Source organism: Hyla sarda, chromosome 3, assembly GCF_029499605.1.
Source record: "Hyla sarda isolate aHylSar1 chromosome 3, aHylSar1.hap1, whole genome shotgun sequence".
Lineage (NCBI taxonomy): Eukaryota > Metazoa > Chordata > Amphibia > Anura > Hylidae > Hyla > Hyla sarda.
In genome coordinates, this window is record NC_079191.1 from 170,919,357 (window position 1) to 170,942,343 (window position 22,987).

At 43.2% G+C, this 22,987-nt stretch overlaps 1 protein-coding gene across 3 annotated transcripts in view; it reads left to right on the plus strand.

Moving 5' to 3' along the window:
- Positions 1-22,987, plus strand: part of PCYT1A (phosphate cytidylyltransferase 1A, choline) — a 50,089-nt gene that overhangs the window by 1,114 nt on the left and 25,988 nt on the right. For all 3 annotated transcript variants that reach the window (XM_056565484.1, XM_056565483.1, XM_056565485.1), the window contains exon 2: positions 21,943-22,118. In XM_056565484.1, the coding sequence (XP_056421459.1) occupies positions 22,002-22,118 (117 nt within the window). In that variant the 5' untranslated portion in view covers positions 21,943-22,001. The remainder of the gene's footprint in view (positions 1-21,942; positions 22,119-22,987) is intronic.

Below are 22,987 nucleotides of genomic sequence, written 5' to 3' on the forward strand. Positions count from 1 at the left end.
CTAAGATAAGGAATAGATCAGAAGACCCTTGGCCCCAGTGATTCTGACATGGCTGAGGTTTATCCATTACCACATATACCAGCTGACTCACTCTGGTGACTCTACATTCCCACCATATGTAAAGTGTGGCCCTCCAGTTGTTACTAAACTACAACTCCCAGCATGCCCTGACAGCAAGTGGCTATCCGGGCCTGCTGGGAGTTGTAGTTTTACAACATCTTGAGGGTTCATGGAGATCAGCTTGTGCTCGCCATGATGGCCATTATTGGAAGCATTCCTATAATAATATATACTTATACAGTGTTATTCTGCTAGAAAGCTGTACTTGCCATAGTCTTATAGGGGGGAGATTTATCAAAACCTGCCCAGAGGAAACGTTGCTGAGTTGCCCATAGCAACCAATCAGATTGCTTCTTTTATTTTTGAAAAGGCCTTCAAAATGAAAGAAGCGATCTGTTTGGTTTCTATGGGCAACTCAGCAACGTTTCCTCTGGGCAGGTTTTGATAAATCTCCCCCATTGTGACTACGATCTGTCTATTTTCCGAACGTATACTGTTTTGTTTTGGTTTTTTTTCTCATCCACACAGCGTGTACATTTTGGAAATTGATAGACCATATTCACCATTTAAAGGGGTACTCCGCACATAGCATCTTATCCCCTATCCAAAGGATAGGGGATAAGATGTCAGATCACCGGGGTCCCGCTTCTGGGGACCCCCGGGATCTCCGCTGGGGCACCCCGCTATCATTACTGAACAGAGCAGACTCGCTCTGTGCGTAATGACGGGCCAGAGCATCGTTACGTCACAGCTCCACCTCTCTTGACGTCATGGCCCGCCCCCCCAATACAAGTCTATGGGAGGGGGCGTGGTGGCCATCACGCCCCCTCCCATAGACTTGCATCAAGGGGGTGGGACGTGACGATGCTCCGGCCCCTGTATTGCCCGTCGTTACGCACAGAGCGAGTGTGCTCTGTGCAGTAATGACAGCGGGGTGCTGCATCGGAGATCCCGAGGGTCCCCAGAAGTGGGACCCCGGCGATCTGACATCTTATTCCCTATCCTTTGGATAGGGGATAAGATGTCTAGGGGCGGAGTACCCCTTTAAGGAGTACTCTGGCTGAAAGTGACTTGGTTGAGCTGCAATGTGACATTTTGAACCACCAGTGCCAGGAATTGGAGCATGGCTGAGACCAGGAGCAGCAATAACGGAGGCGGCGGGAGACAGATTGAGGTAAGTACAGAAAAAAATTATGCTGGAGTACTCCTTTAAGGGTACATTGACACATCGTATCCTCTGCAGATTTAATGCAGTTAAATCAATACAAAAATAAATAGTTCAACAGCAGCATTGATGCTCTGTAGCGGATGTGTGAGTGTACCCTTAGACTACGTGGCAACACATCGGGCTATACATTGGCATTCCTTTTTGATAGGCTGCGACTGTATTGCCTGATGTGGGGCAGAAGAGGTGTGAACAAACCTTAGAGGGATTGTCTGCTGAAGACTATTGGGTCATATAAAGTCACAGAGGAGGTTCCTCTCACTCTTGACCCTTTCTAGGACTCACAATAGAGGGTGGCTGCCACATTTTTGGATCTGGTCCACTCAGGCATCACGTGGTAAGCCACTCGATTGAATGTCTGGCACTAATGCTGCATTTGCTTCAGCTAATCGCTGGGGGTTAGAGACACTGTGCATTCACTGATAAGTACTATTGCTGTGCCAGATTCACTTTACGAACAGATTTTCTTGGGGAGTGATCAGAATTGATCTTGTTTCTTGTGTAATTGGGCATCAGAATCCAGATGTGTATGTACATCATTATGTAGGTATAATAATGGATACAGTATTGTATTTCGTATATTGACTTATTTCTTTAAATGGTCTTTTCAAATAGCGCCCCATGTGATAGCCTATGGGATTCCTAACGTATTTGTAAATTACAATATTTACTGAAAAAGAATCTTTACCCTAGAAAAAAAAAGCTCTAAAGGGTTGGCCACTGATGGTCTCACTTCTCTGTAATCTGCTGTCCACTGCCTGTTTTTAGTCTCGGTCCTTCTCTGGTAACGGAGAAGCAAAAGAGAGAACATGAAAAGTAGGTAGGAACAGGGCAGAGCTAAGCTACTCTGTGCAGGAGAGAGGGAGAAAGTCTATGTCGTAGACCTACAATTTGAAAGCCTGTCTGCCTTCTTCAGAGGTCCAACCTGTGAATAAATGTTAAATCAAGGCTTCTGTCCCATCCCTGGCCACCCATAAATTTCAGGCAGCTATCCCTAGTGTTTTTACTGTATGTACACAGTACCGCCTCCTAAATGTAGTCTTCCCCCTCCTCCCGCTTAAGCTCGTCATCAACAGTCTAGATTTTAGTATAACAGCCCCCCCCCCCCCCTTCTGGGATGATGTTATTTCTTTCATTTCTGCTTATATACAGTAGCACCTTGCAAAGTCAGTGCGTCATAACCCCTTCCCCTCCGCTTGCTATGTATAGTACTGTAAGGTAAATTGTCCTCCACACTGAGCATGTTCATTCTAGTGCACCTTCATCAACTCTATGTCATGGCATAGGTGTATGGACAAGTTCTGTACACTGGCCAGACAACTAAGGGAAAGGAAGTACCTGTGTCTGTACTTCTGGAAAACAGCCGAGCATTGGTGCCATCCCCGTAATGGAGAGAGTAAGAAATTGCTGTCCACCATGGAAGGGATTCTCAAGGACTCAAGTGAGAGCACATTCAACACCTTGCCACCACTCTGAAGGGTTAATCTAACACAACCGTGTAGGTTTTTAAAAAATCTTTTATAACGATAAATAGATTTTAAGTCACTGGTCACTATGAGACATATATCAAACCTTGTGCAAAGGAACGGTGGTGCAGTTGTCAGATTCCAGCTTTTATTTTTCAGAGGCCTTTTTAAAAATAAAAGAAGCAATCTGGTTGCTATGGGCAACTGCACCAGCCCCCCTCTATACAGGTTTTAATAATTCACCCCCACTGTCTTTTCTTACTCATACTGGACTGATTTATCAATGCTGGCACACCCTGCAAGCCAAGCGCCAGCTCTCCCCATTGTGTTTCCTGCATCAGATTTATCAACATGGTGCACACCCTTATTAGGAATCTAGCATACCGTATATACTCGAGTATAAGCTGACCCAAATATAAGCCGAGGCCCCTAATTTCACCCCAAAAACCCAGGAAAAGTTATTGACTCTACTATAAGCCTAGGGTGGGAAATACATCATCCCCCCCCTGTCATCATCCAGACCCCCGTCATCATCACCCCTCTTCATCATCACTGCCTGTCAATCCCTTCATCAGTGGTCATCAACCTGCGGACCTCCAGATGTTGCAAAAACTACAACTCCCAGCATGCCCGGACAGCCATTGGCTGTCCGGGCATGCTGGGAGTTGTAGTTTTGAAACCTCTACAAGTTCGCAGGATGAAGACCACTGCGGCCTTCGTCATCATCCCCCCCCCCCGCCCCCTTCATCATCACCGCCTGTCAATCCCTTCATCAGTGGTCTTCAACCTGCGGACCGCCAGATGCTGCAAAACTACAACTCCCAGCATGCCCGGACAGCCATCGGCTGTCCAGGCATGCTGGGAGTTGTAGTTTTGAAACCTCTGCAGGTCCACAGGTTGAAGACCACTGCGGCCTTCGTCACCATCCAGCCCCCCTTTTGTTTTGTACTCATCTCCTCTCGGCGGGAAGTTAGGGTGAGCTGGTCCGTGCCATCTATGCTGCAGGGAACGTCCGGTGTGGATGATTAGTCGTTGCGGGCTGTCCATTTTCACCGGGGGGGCCTCTTCTCCGTGCTTCGGGCCCAGACTATTGACATTGCCTTGCCGCATAAACGTCCCTGTGCATCGTCGTCAAGGCAACGTCACTACTCCAGGGGGGGGGGCGAAGCGCGGAGAAGAGGCCCTCCCAGTGAAAATGGACAGCCCGCAACAACTAACCATCCCCACCGGACGCTCCCTGCAGCATAGATGGCCCGGACCAGCTCACCCTAGGCTTGCTGGGAGTTGTAGTTTTGCAACATCTGGAGGTCCGCAGGTTGAAGACCACTGATGAAGGGATTGACAGGCGGAGAGTTCACTCAAGTATAAGCTGAAGGGGACGTTTTCAGCACGAAAAATCGTGCTGAAAAACTCGGCTTATACTCGAGTATATACAGTAGGTCAATTCACAGAAAAGTGGTGAAAATGTGCATAAACAAGTTGGGCTCGATGCAGCTCCACCCTGCACAAGGACATCCTAAATATGGCATTTAGCTCCATGCCTCATAACTGTTGTAAATGCATTGTTAAATCTGCCTAGTGTTTCTAAATGGAATCCTAAATATTGTATTTTTTCTTTTGTGGCCCTTAAAACTCTCACATCGTCAGGTTGTCTTGTTAAGATCTATCTGTGTCTCTCACATTGATGCCAAATTCTAGTGGCAGCACTTACAGTCAGAGACTGGGGAGATGACTATGACGGCTGCTCCCAGGGGGCTTTGCTTATTGAATAAAGGCACACAAAGAATTGTGACTGACAACTCTGTTCCTCTCGAGAGACTGGTTGGTGGAAATAGTGAGTCCCTGCAACCAGCTTTCTGAAGCCTGCTGAAGAGGTATTTCTGCCCAACAAGACTGGAAAAGGCTTTGCTTGGGACCTTGGGTATAGATCAAACCACATCTGCTAATACAGAAAAGTCAGGACTGGTGTAGCATAAAGGGTGGTTTCACACATTCTCTCTTTATTTGGGGGGGGGGGGGGGCAGGTTAAAAAAATTAAGTATGTGATGAAGGACTAAAATATGTGAGAAAGGCTCTACAAACAGATACATCCTCTTTGCACGTTTTATTTATTTATTTTATTATTATTATTAATAATAAAATACTGACCATGACTGTATTGTATTTTGGGAATGTTTGGGGGGGCATGATGGTTTAGGGCCTGGATGCCTTGTGGGGCAGCAGTCCATGACCTCAAGCTAAAAAAAGACATTGTGTGATGTACTAATACAGAAAAGTCAGGACTGGTCCTACACAGTGCCAGGTGCACAACAGACAATGGTCTAAAGCACGAAGAAGAAGTCAAAGTTCTGGTCCAAACTTCCTCCTCAACATTGTACAATTCTTATTTATTGCTACTGGAATTGTTTGCTGAGATGATGAGGCTGCAGGTTATTTAATTGAAGGGATAACTTTCTTTTTCTCCCTGCACTGTGGATGTTTACTCAGTGTTCCCAATGAAAGGCATGAACAGTACAACTGTTTTTGTGTTATTAATTTAGAATGTGATCTCATCTACTATTCCTAACATTTTCCTCACATTGTATTAGTTGTCAATGCAGAAATCCAATCAAGTCATTTTTTATTTTTTAATATAAATTCACTTCAGTTATACATGCAATCTATATCTTTTGTAGATATATAAATACTGGTAAAGATTACTAAATGTTCCATTTATGACAAGTGGCACAGGGGTGGGTCTGTTTGCATTGTGAAAATAAGGTCCAATTTTTTTTAATCCATCTAAGCTCACTACATAGTATGAAAAAGTTAGTCCTTAGGTCAGATTACAGCAGTCAGAATATCAGTGACTTTCATTGTGACCTTTAAACATGTCAGCAGATTATCAGTGGGAATGAACTGGACAAAGTGCAGATAGTGTCATATATACATAAGCAGGTATTAGAGCAGTAAATGAGGACTCCAAGACTCTTCCTGGGCATCACTCCATGTGCTCAACATCTTGGTCCGTTCTTTGCTGGAATCTAATCTAGTGCCTGAAATAGCTGTAAAGGGGGGGGGGGGGGGAATAAGCAGCGAGACAGTAGAAGAACATTACCCTATCAGTCAGGAATATGTGAAAGGTGAGTTGTATCTCTCATAAGCAATAAGGTAAAATGTATCATGTTTTATGGTTTCCGACCAGTACATTATCAATATGGTAAAGTGATGTCCTGGTTTGGTGCCAGTTAAAATGTTCTAGGAACTGGCTTGTGAGCGATGATAATCCTGCAGGAAGTCTCACATCCCATCAGCAGAATATAGGTGACTGCATGGCAGCCTGTATACTATGAAAGAGTGTTCAGTGCCTCACAGGGTGCAGGCTGCCATAAAGTCACCTATATTCTGCTGATGGGATTCGAGACTCCCTGCAGGACTATTATACTAGTTTATTGATGGCCTTATGACTACTTTATTTCGGCACGTCATTGAGAAAATGCAGACGTACACCTGTATTAGCCCTGCTGGAGATCTGCAGGGCAGTGATGGAGTACTGGAATCTTCTGCTTTGCTATTAGTGGAATTTATTTATTTTTTTTATTTTTTTTTAAATCAACTGGTGCCAGAAAGTTAAACAGGTTTGTAAATTACTTCTATTAAAAAATCTTAATCCTTCCAGTACTTTTTAACTGCTGAATACTACAAAGGAAATTATTTTCTTTTTGCAACACAGAGCTCTCTGATGAATCATGAGCACAGTGCTCTCTGCTGACATCTGTCCATTTTAAGAACTGTCCAGAGTAGGAGAAAATCCCCATAGCAAACATATGCTGCTCTGGACAGTTCCTAAAATGGAAAGAGATGTCAGCAGAGAGCACAATGTTCCAAAATAAAATAATTTCCTCTGTAGTATTCAGCAGCTAATAAGTACTGGAAGGATTAAGATTTTTTAATAGAAGTAATTTACAAATCTGTACCCCTTTTAAACAGACTTGTTAATTGCTTCTATTAAAAAAAATCTTAATCCTACCAGTACTTATCATGTGCTGAAGTTGAGTTCTCTTTTGTCTGACCACAGTGCTCTCTGCTGACAACTCTGTCTGTCTGAGGAACTGTCCAGAGCATAATAGGTTTGCTATGGGAATGTGCTCTGGACAATTCCTGAGACACAATAGTGTCAGCAAAAAAACCTTATACAACAGGCGCTGTTCATCTGGACATTCATTTATCAGGAATCTGGAACACCGCCTGTTGCATAAGGTTTTTTTCTGACACTATTGTTACTTTGAGACGGGATCGGGTTATCCTCTTCCTGCAACCTTTCAGGCTTGGCAGTTTATCTTCAGAAGAACAAAATTGATACCCCCTATATAAGGGCTATATGCGCAATTTACTATATACAAGGTGAGTGGCCACCCAGAAGGCCAGCGTTTGCTTTACCTTACTTGGGCTCTCTTACCTTAGGTAATACATGAGGTGCGGTCCCCCATTTTTTTTTTCCTTCCTTTTTTTTTCTTTAAAGTTCCTGAGACAGACAGAGGTGTCAGCAGAGAGAACTCAACTTCAGCAGCTGATAAGTACTGTTAGGATTAAGATTTTTTTAATAGAAGTAATTTTCAGATCTGTTTAACTTTCTGGAGCCAGTTGATATGAAATAAATCCCTTTTAAAGGAGTACTCTAGTGCAGAGTATTCCTGCTCCGTTCTGCCCGGGCTGTAAAATAAATGAAAATGAACAATCACTCACCTCCCTGGGTTCCCGCGGAGCGCCACTACAGCTGTTCGGTCCTCCGGTCCATCCTCTTCATACTTCCGAGTGTAACGAAGCGTCACATGGCGCTCAGCCTATCGCCGGTCACCGTGATGTTCAGCCTCGGACGGCGATAGGCTGAGCGCCATGTGACGCTTCGTTACACCCGGAAGTATGAAGAGGATGGACCGGAGGACCGAACAGCTGTAGTGGCGCTCCGCGGGAACCCAGGGAGGTGAGTGATGGTTCATTTTCATTTATTTTACAGGACGGAGCAGGAATACTCTGCACTAGAGTACTCCTTTAAGGATGTATTCACACGTACAGTATCCTGCGCATGATTTGAAGCTGTAGAGTACAATGTAAAAAAAATGACTGAACACAGGTTCAAATACGCGCAGGATACTGTATGTGTGAATAGACCCTTAGGGAGGAACAGGGCAACCTTTTCAAAAGAGCAAGTTAACTTGGAATATTCTTGTCATGAAGCATGAAACGTCACTTATTCAAAGCAATAGGCCATCAATGTAATGCAATACAGAAGGAGAGGTGGGCTTCCCTGTCAAATGTCCCTTTTTAATACATTACAGCAGTGTTTGCCAACCAGGGTGGCTATAGCTGCTGCAAAACTACAACTCCCAGCATGCCCAGACAGCCGTTGGCTGTCTGGGCATGCTGGGAGTTGTAGTTTTGCAACAGATTGAGGCACTCTGGTTGGGAAACATTTCATCACAGCCTATATTTGCACGTAGACACCACAGATATATATTGATCGGCACTGAGATAGATCAGGACATTTAGAATTCTTTGAATACTGAAGCACAGGGCACTGCTATTACTGCTTGGTTTTGGCCCGTGACTGAGCAACCTAGTAACCTGGATTATTAAGCAAGGTTATATATAGCCTGAAAGCTGAGCCTTTGACCTGTTAGACAGGAGCAAGCAGATCTGCAGCTGTAATCTTCACATTCCTCTCCTAAATCCTTCCATTCATTCAGATCAGGAAACCTGCATATGGACTTCGCATCAATGAAGATAAACCCTATGTAGTATTGTAGTCTAGCATGACATCCAGACCATTACACAGTAGCTCCTATATTTACAGTTATGGCCGTAAATGTTGGCACCCCTGAAATGTTTCAAGAAAATGAAGTATTTCTCACAGAAAAGGATTGCAGTAACACATGTTTTGCTATACACATGTTTATTCCCTTTGTGTGTATTGGAACTAAACCAAAAAAGGGAGGAAAAAAAGCAAATTTGACATAATGTCACCAAACTACATAAATGGGCTGGACAAAATTATTGGCACCCTTACCTTAATATTTGGTTGCACACCCTTTGGAAAAAATATCTGAAATCAGTCACTTCCTATAACCATCAATAAGCTTCTTACACCTCTCAGCCGAAATGTTGGACCACTCTTCCTTTGCAAACTGCTCCAGGTCTCTCTTATTAGAAAGGCTCCTTTTTTGTCAGCAGCAATTTTAAGATCCCTCCACAGGTGTTCAATGGGATTTAGATCTGGACTCATTGCTGGTCACTTCAGAACTCTCCAGCGCTTTGTTGCCATCCGTTTCTGGGTACTTTTTGACGTATGTTTGGGGTCATTGTCCTGCTGGAAGACCCAAGATCTCGGACGCAAACCCAGCTTTCTGACAATGGGTTGTACGGTGCGACCCAAAATCCGTTGGTAATCTTCAGATTTCATGATGCCTTGCACACATTCAAGGCACCCAGTGCCACAGGCAGCAAAACAACCCCAAAATATTTAATTGTGGGTACTGTATTCTTTTCTTTGTAGGCCTCATTCCATTTTTGGTAAACAGTAGAACGATGAGCTTTACCAAAAAGCTCTATCTTGGTCTCATCTGTACACAAGACGTTTTCCCAGAATTTTGGCTTACTCAAGTTCATTTTGGCAAAATGTAGTCTTGCTTTTTTATGTCTCTGTGTCAGCAGTGGGGTCCTCCTGGGTCTCCTGCCATAGCGTTTCGTTTCATTTAAATGTTGACGGATAGTTCGCGCTGACCCTGATGCTCCCTGAGCTTGCAGAACAACTTGAATATCTTTGGAACTTGTTTGGGGCTGCTTATCCACCATCCGGACTATCCTGGATTGACGCCATTCATAAATTTTTCTCTTCTGTCCACGCCCAGGGAGACTAGCTACAGTGCCATGGGTTTGAAACTTCTTGATAATGTGGCGCACTGTGGATAAAGGCAAATCTAGATCTCTGGAGATGGACTTGTAGCCTTGATATTGTTGATATTTTTCCACAATTATGGTTCTCAAGTCCTCAGACAGTCCTCTTCTCCTCTTTATGTTGTCCATGCTTAGTGTGGCACACACAGACACACAATGCAAAGACTAAGTGAACTTCTCTCCTTTTTATCTATCAGGTGTGATTTTTATATTGCCCACACCTGTTACTTGCCCCACGTGGGTTTAAAGGATCATCACAAGTTTGAAACTATTTTTCCACAATTTTGAAAGGGTGCCAATAATTTTGTCCAGCCCATTTTTGGAGTTTGGTGTCACATTGTGTCCAATTAGCTTTTTTTTTTTTTTTTTTTTTTTTTAGTTTCAATACACACAAAGGGAATAAACATGTGTATAGCAAAACGTGTTACTGCAATCCTTTTCTGTGAGAAATACTTCATTTTCTAGAAACATTTATGGCCATGACTGTAAATGAGATTTATCAGTTTGTCCTACATTTCCATTTAACATGAAGATTCCTGCAGTGGAAGGAAGTTACATGACCTTATCTTGTTACATCAATAACCACCTAGATATTTCTTACTGATTTAGAGGCAGATACTAAAACCTCTTTTTTTTCTGATCTGGTTCTATTTTCTGTGTGTGTGGAGATATGGATGGATGGCATGGCATGCCACTCTATGTTGCTCTATGGGAGAGCCTGAGATACCCGAACACATTGGCCCTGATTTATTATTGTAAACTCGACATGCCTTGTCGGGTTGTGCACCAGAATTTGCGACAGAATTGACCAAAAAAAAAACGACTCTCTCCATTTTAGTGGGAACACTTGAAAAAGTGGTGTGGGTGTCGAAAAAGGGGCGTGTCCCCAACATTTTCACAAAAAACCTGTTGTATAGTACTTACATAGCTTCAGTAGTCTTTGCCGCCGTAATGAAAAATACCTGTTCGGACCCATTATAAGCCAATGGAATCTGTAAATGAACAGTTACACTGAAAGATAACCTGTCAGGTGACTAAAGAGAACCAGTTTCACGCTTTCCAAACCATGAGCAGTATGAAACATACAGGCAGCAGGGTTCCGGGACACTATCATTTACTCAGAAACATACAGGCATTGCAGAGGAATCATAGTTTAAAAAAATGTGCTCGAACCAGGTAAATAGTAACGGGGCGATCTCCGCATCTGTGCCCATCTGACCTTTAGTGACTCATCTCTCCCTTTTATACCCCTAAGGACAAATGCGTCACTGAAGGCTAGCAGGGTGAGAAACAACTGCAGCGACTGCCTCCTGTGGCTACTTAGCCAGGTCTCTGCTGCCTGTCTGTTTCATGTGCCTGTGGTTTGGGCTGCATGTAACAGGTTCCCTTTAATGTCACCCCATCTGAGAGCAGCATATGTTAGAGGAACATAAGCTGAGCATTATGATATATCTGTATATATAGTGAAGAAAAAGAGCAGCACTCCGTAATGGCAAAATATAAGTAGTGGGTGTAAGCGGTTGCAGGGGACCTGGTCCTGGGTCCATCAAGTCAGATGGCAAGAAGGTTGACTGCAGCACACCAGCGTATCCAATAAAAGTTGTAGCTTTATTCCATAGATACAGTGGCTGTCACAGTCACTGTATCTATTGAATATGCTGGTGTGCCGCAGTAAACCTTCATATATACATATATATATATATATATATATATATATATATATATATATATATATATATATATACACACACACAGTGATCCCTCAACTTACAATAGCCTCAACATACAATAGTTTCCACATACAATGGTCTTTTCTGGGCCATTGTAACTTGAAACCAGACTCAACATACAATGCTAAGTCCAGATCTGTGAAACGTGTCACAACTGGAGGAACTGACCAATCAGAATGGGCATTTTACTGGTAAATTACCTCTATCACTGAAGAACAAGCACTGACTGGTGTCTGTTAGCGCCCCCTACAGTACAGGGAGGAACTACAAGTTCTGTACTACTCCTTACCTGTGCCAGGGTTAGCTGCTCCTTTGGACACCAAGTAAGGGCAGCTCCATTTGGGACACTGTGTGTACTGTATAGGACCCTGAAGAAGCTCCTGTCCTCTACATAAACCATTGTTTCCCAACCAGGGTGCCTCCAGCTGTTGCAAAACTACAACTCCCAGCATGCCCGGACAGCCATTGGCTGTCCGGGCATGCTGGGAGTTGTAGTTTTGCAACAGCTGGAGGCACCCTGGTTTGGAAACACTGACATTTACAGCTTCCAGCAGCTACTTCTTACTTTATCTGTAGTATCTACTTAATTTTCTTTAATCCTCACTTTTTTCCTATTTTTGGATGACATTTTGGGACTTCAGAACCAATTACCAGGTTTCCATAGAGTTATGGTCTCAACATACAATGGTTTCAACATACAGTGGTCGTCCTAGAACCGATTAATATTGTAAGTTGAGGGACCACTGTTAGTGGTGTGTTTCTGTGGCTTTCTTATGCAATGTACATTTTCTCATGTGTATCAGAGACAGTTATAAGTTCACAGGTTACCTTGTTACCTTTTCCGATGTAAGTGACAACCACTGCTCTACAGTTTACAGTTTTTTTGTTTGTTTTTTTTCTTCAATAGCACTAGGCTGGATCATTACAGTGTGAACTTATTGTACATGCTGTGGGTGTTGTAATAAAACATTTAATTATTTAAATAATTCGAAAGCTGTGAAGACAAGGAGACGCATGGTAACTTTTTTATATCTTTCTGTGCTTTCAGAATGTAGAAACGTGCTTTAATTTTTTGGTGAAAATTATAAGAGACATTCCCAATCCCCTGAAGGGCTCTGGGCTGGAACACCTCTTTGGTCCCCATACCTCTCCTTACCTTATTGACAGTCAGCTGAAACGCAAACACTGTCTGCAAACCTCGCACCTACACACAATTTGAGATTTGGAAACAGGGCCTTGCTTCCAGCTGACTGTCAATTGATCAGGGACAGGAATGAGAGGGGAGCGAGGAGGGCTTGGAATCACCTCTTTATCTCTTTTTCTATGTTCTAGAAGCACAGACAGATATATGAAAGGTACCCTATGTCCCCTTGTTTTAACAGCTATCTAACAGTATCAGCAGTTTGTAACCTGAATTACAGCTATCCACTGCCTGTTTGGGGAATTCCATCTCTAGTAGCAAAAATCTAGAGAGAATATAGAAAGTAGGGATCGACCGATATCGTTTTTTTAGGGCCGATACCGATAATCGGTGCAGGTTAGGGCCGATAGCCGATAACTTATACCGATATTCCGGTATAAGTTATCGGCTATTTAACCCCCTGTGACACCGCTGCAGATCATTGATTTAAAGCGGGCGCTTTAAATCAATGATCTGCAGTGGCTTTTGCGGGGCCATAGGCCGCCGCCACCACCCGCTTCTCTCCCCTTACCTGTCAGGGTGGTCCGGGCCATCCATCCATCGTTCCTGTAGTGTCCGGGGGCGTTCCGGGTGGAGGGTGGTCCGGTCCGGGCTGTCCTTCTTCTCCGGCGGTCATCTTCTCCACTCTGGGCAGGCTCCGGCGATGCACCTGACGTCACGGCGTAGCGGCGTCTATGCAGCGTACTAGGCCGGAGCCTGCCCGGAGTGGAGAAGAAGACCGTGGGAGAAGGACAGCCCGGACCGGACCACCCTCCACCCGGAATGCCCCCGGACACTACAGGAACGATGGATGGATGGCCCGGACCACCCCCATTACGGGTAAGTTAAATTTTTTTATTGACTCGGAGGGTGGGGGAGGGGCCCGACCGGTATAGCGGTATGGGAAAAAATCCATACCCGTATACCGCCTAGCATCACGGTGGGGGGTGCGACGCGGTGCGGTGGGTCGATGGGGTGGCGGTTGCGGTGCGGTGGGGGCGGTGCGGGGGGCGGGGCATTATCGGCTTATCGGCAAGATAATTGCCGATACTGATAATGCCCAAAATCGTGATTATTGGCCGATAATATCGGCCATACCGATAATCGGTCGATCCCTAATAGAAAGTGGGGTGGGGCTTAGCTAATGTTATGCACAGGAGAGAGCCTGTACTGGCTGCATGCTTCCTGAGCCTGGCAGCCTCTTCTAGAGGGTCCACACGGTGCATGAAAGGTTAAGTAAGGGTTCTGGGTTGCTGTCTGAAGTGTAAAATTGTTTGTTCCTACTACTGTATGTTCTCAGTGCTGCCTAATAAATGTAATCCCTCTCCCTTGAATTATCATCTTTATCATCAATTCACTCCTTAGACTAAAGCTATTTATGTGATCTAACTACTTCCTTGTTGGATCCTCTTTGTTGCAGTTTCTTTACTTTTAGCCCCAGTACATTAATAACCCCTTATGCCATTCCCTCCCACCTTTCATCTATTGTTGCATATTGTAAATCATCTGTTAGCATAGTGCCAGCCTTTTCAGTCCAGTTTACTTTCTTTAGCACTATGTTATGGTATAGCAGAGATGGATAGGTGTTGCCCTGTGATTGCCCAGATAAGTAAAGGTAAGGAAGTCTAGGTGTGAGTACTGCTGGCAAACAGCTCAGCTCAGCTTTTGTCCCAATCCCTGAAATAGCTTTGTATCATAGCAGTGACTCTCTGGGGGTCAATAACAGCAGTAAGAACCCTAAATCACCTTTTACCATTTTGAAGGGTTAGTGGAACAAAACCTTGCAGATTTTATTGTAAAATTCCAGCTACACTTTAAGGAGTAGAGACCTTTAGGCGGCACTACATTTTCTTTCTTCTGCAGGATCTATTTTGGAGCTATATTCATGGATATACTATAAAAGAGTTACCCAAGAGTTAATATTCATTATACAATAAAGGATTCTGCCGCTGTCAAATCTCGAGTAAGATTGACATATTAACCATTCTCTTTTTGCTGTCTGAGAATGAAAACATTTTTGTTTCCATCAACAGCCAGAAAACTCATAGCGGTAATACTTCTCACGGTTAGAATCCCTGTCCTGGCCAGAGAATTTGCTAGGGTGTAGGAGTCTAGATAAGTTTGTAGCCCTGGTTGTTCAGATCACCTTGGTTTGGGGTATAACATCTGTTATTTTTCCATGTTCTGACAGATCTTGTAAATTGTGAGGAATTATAACACAAAGCTGTGTAATTTGGCAACACTATATAATGATTTAGCTTTTTGCCCGGTGGACCCCTTTAATTCCTAATTGTCCTTGAACCAAGTTTATTCTCCTCCATAAAGTTTTGGTCTGTTAAGCAAATGCTACGCTCCTTATCACTGGACTGGTGTGACAGTGTCTGAAATGTGACCCCCTCCTCGCAGGGCACACAGCCTGACACCCCCCGCACATACCAGTCTATCCCAGATGAACACTGTGCCCTTTGCTGAAGCTATATTTAAGAACCCAGGTGTCCGACCTGATATATATTTATATACTGTTGTCAAGCACTTTTGTGTGCGTTCCCAGGCACATAAGAATGACACATGAGAAATTGTGTGTTTAAAGGAGTTATCCAGGAATAGAAAAGCAGAGCTAATTTCTTTTAAAAATGGCTCCGTCTGTCTCCAGGTTGGGTGGGGTTCAGCAGCTCAGTTCCATTGAAGTGAATGGAGCCATGTTGTAATACCACACCCAACCTGGCGACAGACGTGGAGCTGATCTATTTTTCTATTCCTGGATAACCCCTTTAACTTGGCATAAACTGCACCAGATTTATCAAAATGGTTCATGCCATATAATATATAATACAACATGCTAGACATACTTAATATTGATGCCATACGTGTCCAGTTAAGCTATAGAATGCGATTTACCTGTGTCCTTTTGATGCATTATCAAATGTGTTATTCCTGTCACAGAACAAGACTGGCAATGTCATGGGTCTCATATCTACATACGTGTGTGTGTGTGTGTGTGTGTGTATATATATATATATATATATATTATAATAAATATAATCTTATATTTTTCTCTTTCTAAAACTTATAATAATTTATATAATTTTCTTTCTAAAACTATGAAAGTAATTATCTGGTTATCAGAAAAATCTATAGAACAGTTCTTGCTTCTCTTCTTTCCCACCTACCTTTCTGTCACTTAATGTAACTGCTTATTTGTCCTATTTGCATAAATGACACAACATATGCAGACGAACGGAATGTTTTTTTTTTTATCTGTTGCATTTGTTTTCATGTCTGTATTTATGTAAATTTGCAGGGTAAGAGTTTCCCCCCTAATTATCGTAACCTAAAAATAATTTTCAGTAGGGCAAAAAAGTATTTAGTCAGCCTCCAATTGTTCACGTTCTCCCACTTAACCCCTTAAGGACGGAGCCCTTTTTCGCAATTCTGACCACCGTCGCTTTACGAATTAATAACTCAAAAACGCTTTTACCGAATATTCTGATTCTAAGATTTTTTTTTTCCGTGACCTATTCTTCTTTATTTTGGTGGTAAATTTTCGGCGTTACTTGCATCCTTTTTTGGTGAAAAATCCCAAAATTTCATGAAAATGTAGAAAAATTAGCATTTTTCTAACTTTGAAGCTCTCTACTTGTAAGGAAAATGACAGGGCTTCAAAGTAGAGCAGCAATTTTCAAAAATTTCATGAAAATTGCAAAATCTGAAGGGACAGATGTTACAGAACTACAACTCCCAGCATGCTTGGGCAGTCTAGGCATGCTGAGAGTTGTAGTTTGGCAACATCTGGAGGGCTACCGTTTGGGCACCACTGTGACCCTCCAGATGTTGCAAAACTACAACTCCCAGACAGCCTTTGGCTGTCTGGGCATGCTTGGAGTTGCAGTTTTGCCTTCCTAGTGGTTGCTACAGTAAAGATCACTTTACTTTCACTTTCTATCCCCCCCGTCGTTTCGCTACCTCCGTCTGTCTCCAGCAACGATGTGCGGTCCCCACGCATCTTCTCCTCCAGGTACTGGCCTCCATCTTCTCCCCATGTTCCCCACGACATCCAGGGGTGGGCAGAACGGGGGTTGCCACTGCGCTGCCATTGGTCAGAATCAGTTCTGACCAATGGCAGGGGATAGGAGGAGATCGCAGCACTGCGACCTCGCTCCTAGCCCTCAGGATGATCGGGGCTGTCACTGACAGCTCCGATCATCCCTATTTTCCAGTTGATTGGGTCACCAGACACCCGATCAGCCCAGAATAGCAGAAAATCGCATGTCTGAATTAGGGCTGGGCGGTATACCGGCGAATACCGCATTTTTTGGGCTGCACGATATGAATTTCCCGCCATACTGATTTGGCCCCTCCCCCTCGGGAATGTATTATCTGCCCAGTGCAGCGCTGTCCCCACATTGGGGAACTAAGAAGTACTCAGAATGATTTCAGCAGGCATCCCGGTCCGGTCCCCAACCGGCTAGCGGCGGGGACCGGAATTCCCACGGGCGTATGCATACGCCCCACGTACTTAAGAGGTTAAAAAGATGAGAGAAGCCTGTAATTTTCATCATAGGTATACCTCAACTATGAGAGGCATAATGAGAAAAAAAAATCCATAAAATCACATTGTCTGATTTTTAAAGAATTTATTTGCAAGTTATGGTGGAAAATAAGTATTTGGTCAATAACAAAAGTTCATCTCTATACTTTGTTATATACCCTTTGTTGGCAATGACAGAGGCCAACAAAGGGTAAGTCTTCACAAGGTTTTCACACACTGTTGCTGGTATTTTGGCCCATTCCTCCATGCAGATCTCCTCTAGAGCAGAGATGTTTTGGGGCTGTCGCTGGGCAACACAGACTTTCAACTCCCTCCAAAGGTTTTCTATGGGGTTGAGATGTTTCCACTCCCCATGCTTCACAGTAGGTATGATGTTCTTTGGATGCAACTCGGCATTCTTTCTCCTCCAAACATGACGAGTTGAGTTTTACCAAAAAGTTCTACTTTGGTTTCATCTGACCATATGACCTTTTCCCAATCCTCTTCTGGATCATGCAAATGCTCTCTAGCAAACTTCAGACGGGCACGGACACGCACTGGCTTAAGGAGAGGGACACGTCTGGCACTGCATGATTTGAGTCCCTGGCGGCGTAGTGTGTTACTGATGGTAGCCTTTGTTGCTTTGGTCCCAGCTCTCTGCAGGTCATTCACTAGGTACCCCTGTGTGGTTCTGGGATTTTTGCTCACCGTTCTTGTGATCATTTTGACACCACGGGGTGAGATCTTGCAAGATTATCAGTGGTTTTGAATGTCTTCCTTTTTCTATTAATTGCTCCCACCGTTGATTTCTTCACACCAAGCTGCTTGCCTATTGCAGATTCAGTCTTCCCAGCCTGGTGCAGGTCTACAATTTTGTTTCTGGTGTCCTTCGACAGCTCTTTGGTCTTGGCCCTAGTGGAGTTTGGAGTGTGACTGTTTGAGGTTGTGGACAGGTGTCTTTTATACTGATAACCAGTTCAAACAGACGCCATTAATACAGGTAACGAGTGGAGACTCTTAAAGGGGTTGAGCGCTGCCCTGCAGTTCGGAGCTACGCTCACAGCGTCCGGAAGTTCATTACTCCGAACGCTGTGTGCGGGCTTACGTGTTCGCAGCAGTTGGGCGTGACGTCACGCCCGGCCCCTTCGTGATGTCTCGCCCGCCCTCTCGTGACGTCTCGCCCGCCCCCTCAACGAAAGTCTATGGGAAGTCTTCCCATAGACTTTGGTAGAGGGGGTGGGCGTGACGTCACGAGGGGGCGGGCGAGACGTCTCGCCCGGCGGCTGCGAACACTGAAGCCTGCACACAGCGTTCGGAGTAATGAACTTCCGGACGCTGTGAGCGGAGCTCCGAACTGCAGGGCAGCGCACAACCCCTTTGAAGAAGTTACAGGTCTGTGAGAGGCAGAAATCTTGCTTGTTTGTAGATGACCAAATACGTATTTTCTACCATAATTTGCAAATATATTCTTAAAAATCAGACAGTGATTTTGATGGATTTTTTTTCTCATTATGTTTCTCATAGTTGAAGTGTACCTATGATGAAAATTACAGGCCTCTCATCTTTTTAAGTGGCACAACTTTTTTGCCCCATTTGTATCTGGCCTCATGGCGCAGCCCGGTAGGATAGCCTATGGCTGTAATTTATTTTGTATAACTTTTCTTTTTTTTTTTATTTATTACTAGCGGAGTACCCGCCGTTGCCAACCCATAATATGTGTACCAGGTATTGAAATATCTCCAGCCATACGGAAGTTATGTGGGAACATAAATTTTCCATTGTTGTGCATGGGACTTTAAACAAAAACCCTGACCCTCACAAATGGGGGTAGTTAAGGGTTAAATTAACTATCTTATATTTTAAGTGGACATATAAGTAACATGTGACCAAGTATTATCGAAATATCTCCAGCCGTTTGGAAGTTATGCAGTAACATATATTTCCCATAGATTTGTATGGGACTTTAAACATAAACCCCGCCCCTGGCAAATGGGGGTGAGTAAGGGTTAAATCACCTATCCTATGTTTCTTGTTGACATGTAAGTAACGTGTACCAAGTTTCATGTTAATATCTTTAGCCGTTTGGACGTGATGCTGGAACATACACACATACATACATACACCCATTGAGATAGATATATAGATATATATATATATATATATATATATATATATATATATATATATATATATATAGATATACATATACATACATACATACACACACTAGCTGAGTACCCGGCGTTGCCCGTTTTTTCCTTCCTAATCCTTTTTGGGGAGGAAAATAAACAAAGGAGGAAGCTTTTGACTTCATATTCCATCCTCCTATTGTTGTCATATCCCGACCCTCCTCCTATCCCGACCCTCCTCCTATCCCGACCCGTAATATGTGACCAGTTATTGAAATATCTCCAGACGGACGGAAGTTATGTGGTAACATACATTTCCCATTGATTTGCATGGGACTTTAAACATAAACCCGACCCTGGCAAATGGGGGTGAGTAAGGGTTAAATCACCTATCCTATGTTTGTTGTTGACATATAAGTAACATGTGTGCCAAGTTTCATGTTAATATCTTTAGCCGTTTGGACGTGATGCTGGAACATACACACATACATACATACATACAGACACACACACACACATACATACATACACACACACACACACACACACACATACATACATACATACACACACACACACACACACACACACACACACACACACACACACATACACACATACATACATACATACACACACGTTGAGTTTTATATATATATATATATATAGATATATATATATATATATATATAGATTTTTTTTTTTTTTTAATCTCAGACTGAGTAGGAGTATAATATATTAGTTCCCATGTCTACTAGACTCAATCTAAATATTGTACACGATAGATAAAAACAAGGCGAAAGTATGTGGGAACACATTGCCTACCACAACTATTCACTCAACAGTAGTCTGCAGCAGACCTTTCTTTAACAGTAGTCATAGTAATCTTACCCCTCTCCAGTATTCCTAACAGATTCCCATATGCCCCTTATAGTAATAACAGGACATCCCCCAGTTATAACAGTCTCCCCAACTTCTACAGTGCGTTCAGAAAGTCTTCAGACACTTTCACTTTTTTCTCATTTTGTTATGGTGTGGCTAAAATAAAAATAAAAAAATCTATTCCCCCATTATTCTGCATTCAATACTCCTAGTGAGAATGTAAAAGCGGAATTTTAGAAATGTTTGCAAATTTATTCAAAAGGTAAAACTAAAATTTTGAATAGACATAAGTATTCAGACCGTTTGCTATGACACTTGGATTTTAGTTCTGGGGCCTCCCACTTCTCTTCATACTCTTTGAGATGTTTTTACACCTTGATTGGAGTCACCTGTGGTAAATTCAGTTGATTGGATGAGAATTGGAAAGACCCCCCCCCCCCCCCCCCCCCCGGTCTATATAAGGACTCACAGCTGAAAATGCATATCTGAGCAAAAAACCAAGCCATGAAGAGAAAAAATGCCTGTAGAGCTCAGAGACAAGGTTGTGCTGAGTCACAGATCTGGAGAAGGGTAGAAATAAAATCTGCTGCACTGAAAGTTACCTAAAGCACAGTGGTCTCCATAATTCATAAATAGAAGTTTGGAGCACTCAGGACTCTTCCTAGAGCTGGCCGCCCCACCAAACTAAGTAAATGTGGGAGAAGGGCCTTGGTAAGAGAGGTGACCAAGAACCCAATAGTCACTCTGGCTGAGCTCCAAAGATCCTGATGGAGAAGGTCAACCAATCTTGGCTTTACTGCAGTGTGGCCAGAAACAAGCCTATTCTCAGTGAAAGATGCTTTAAAGCCCACATGGAACTTGCCAAAAAAAAAACCACCTAAAGGACTCTCGTACAGTGAGAAGATTATCTGGTGTGATGAAACCAAAATTAAACAGTTTGGCCTCAATTCAAAGAATCAAATCTGGAGAACATCAGGCACTGCTCATCACCTGCCCAATGCCATCCTCACAATAAAGCATGGTGGTAGCAGCATGATGCTGTGGGGGTGTTTTTCACTGAGTCTGAACACTGAAGGAAAGCTAAATGCGGCAAGGTACAGAGATCGTCCTAATGGAAACCTGATCCAGAGTGCTCTGTTCATCAGACAGGGCTTCACCTTTAATCAAGACAAGGACCCTAAGCACACAACTAAGATAACACAGAAGTGGCTTAGGGACAACTCTTTGAATGTCCTTGAGTGGCCCAGCCAGAGCCCTGCCATGAACCCAGTTAAATATCTCTGGAGATACCTAAAAAATAGCTGACCACTGATGGTCCTCTTCAAACCTGACAGTAAATGTACGTCCTGGTGCGTTAAGTACCACCACACCAGGACGTACATTTACGTCCTGCGTCGTTAAGGGGTTAAAATTAAATTTTGTGGGATCTGACAGGTACGCTTTAGAGACATAGGGGGAGATTTATCAAAACCTGTCCAGAGGAAAAGTTGCTGGGTTGCCCATAGCAACCAATCAGATTGCTTCTTTCATTTTTGAAAAGACCTCTGAAAAATAAAAGAAGCAGGTTTTGATAAATCTCTCCCATAGTTTTCTGTATAGAAGCTGTTAACATAAATAGGATTCTCTGAGCAAGACTGTATGCAAAGTTGCTTTTATTTTTAATTTTATTTTTTGCTTTACTTCAGCAATAACAGTGTTTTCAAGCATCTATGCATTCTTCAGTAATTGTGGAAAACTAGTGTAGGAACTTGTTTAGTATGAACGTTGTATGGCCATAGTGATGATAACTTTTACTTATCTTTTTAATAGGTGGATAGAAAACATATGATATATTTATTCAGACTACGACAACCCCTTACATCTCAGTAATGGAGCCCCAGAACACTACAAAACTTAGTTCCCGCAAGAGAAGAAAAGAGGATTTAGGACCCAATGGCACTACAGATGAAGATTCTTTACCTGCAAAGGTTTTCCGCCATATGACGGTAAGAAATACTATTCCTAATATGAACTTTTTTAGGTCCCTCCCTTGTTCCTTAGACATCTGGTTCTATATCTTTTGGATTCTTTAAACAAATTAACATGTGCTTCTCGCGTGTCCGCTGGTATTACCTAAGAGTTCTCCTTATTTGCATATAGAGAGACCCCTACCAAACAAGCCGAATGATTTTTCTATATTGCTACTGCAGATGGTTGTAGTAAGGCAGCTTTTTACTGTTTCATGCTGTCCGTAGCATCATGAAACTGATGACAGATTGCCTTTAGAGGGGTTGTCCAAAACTTCTTTTTTCACCAGTTTTTTTAAGGCATTAGTGTTGTTAATCTTGGTAATTTTCTCAATATTACTCTCACAGATCCTCCACGTCATATGTGGGTCACATCACATGATTTACACTTTTCTGTTCTGGCTCACTTTTTCTGCTGTTTTTATTTATTTATTTATTTATTTATTTTTTTTACCAACCACATATGTGCCGCCATTATTATGATCACATGCGAATGCTAAATCTGTATTTCTCACAGCCCATGAACAGTCTGTTTTCTAACCATACGTGCAGAGAGAAACACATATGGGGGTGGATTTATCAATACCTGTCTAGAGGAAAAGTTGCTGAGTTACCCATAGCAACCAATCACATCAATTCTTTCATTTTTCAGAAAGCTGAGTGCGCTTTGTATCTGCGGGGTCCCGTTTGCTATCAGCAACCGGGACCCGCGCCTAATACCAGACATCGCCGATCGGGCTGATGTCGGGTATTAACCCTTTAGACGCCGTGATCAAAGTTGATTGCGGCCTCTAAAACGAGAGAATACACTGCCGGTTAGCTCAGTGGAGCTGTTCGGGATGCTGCGA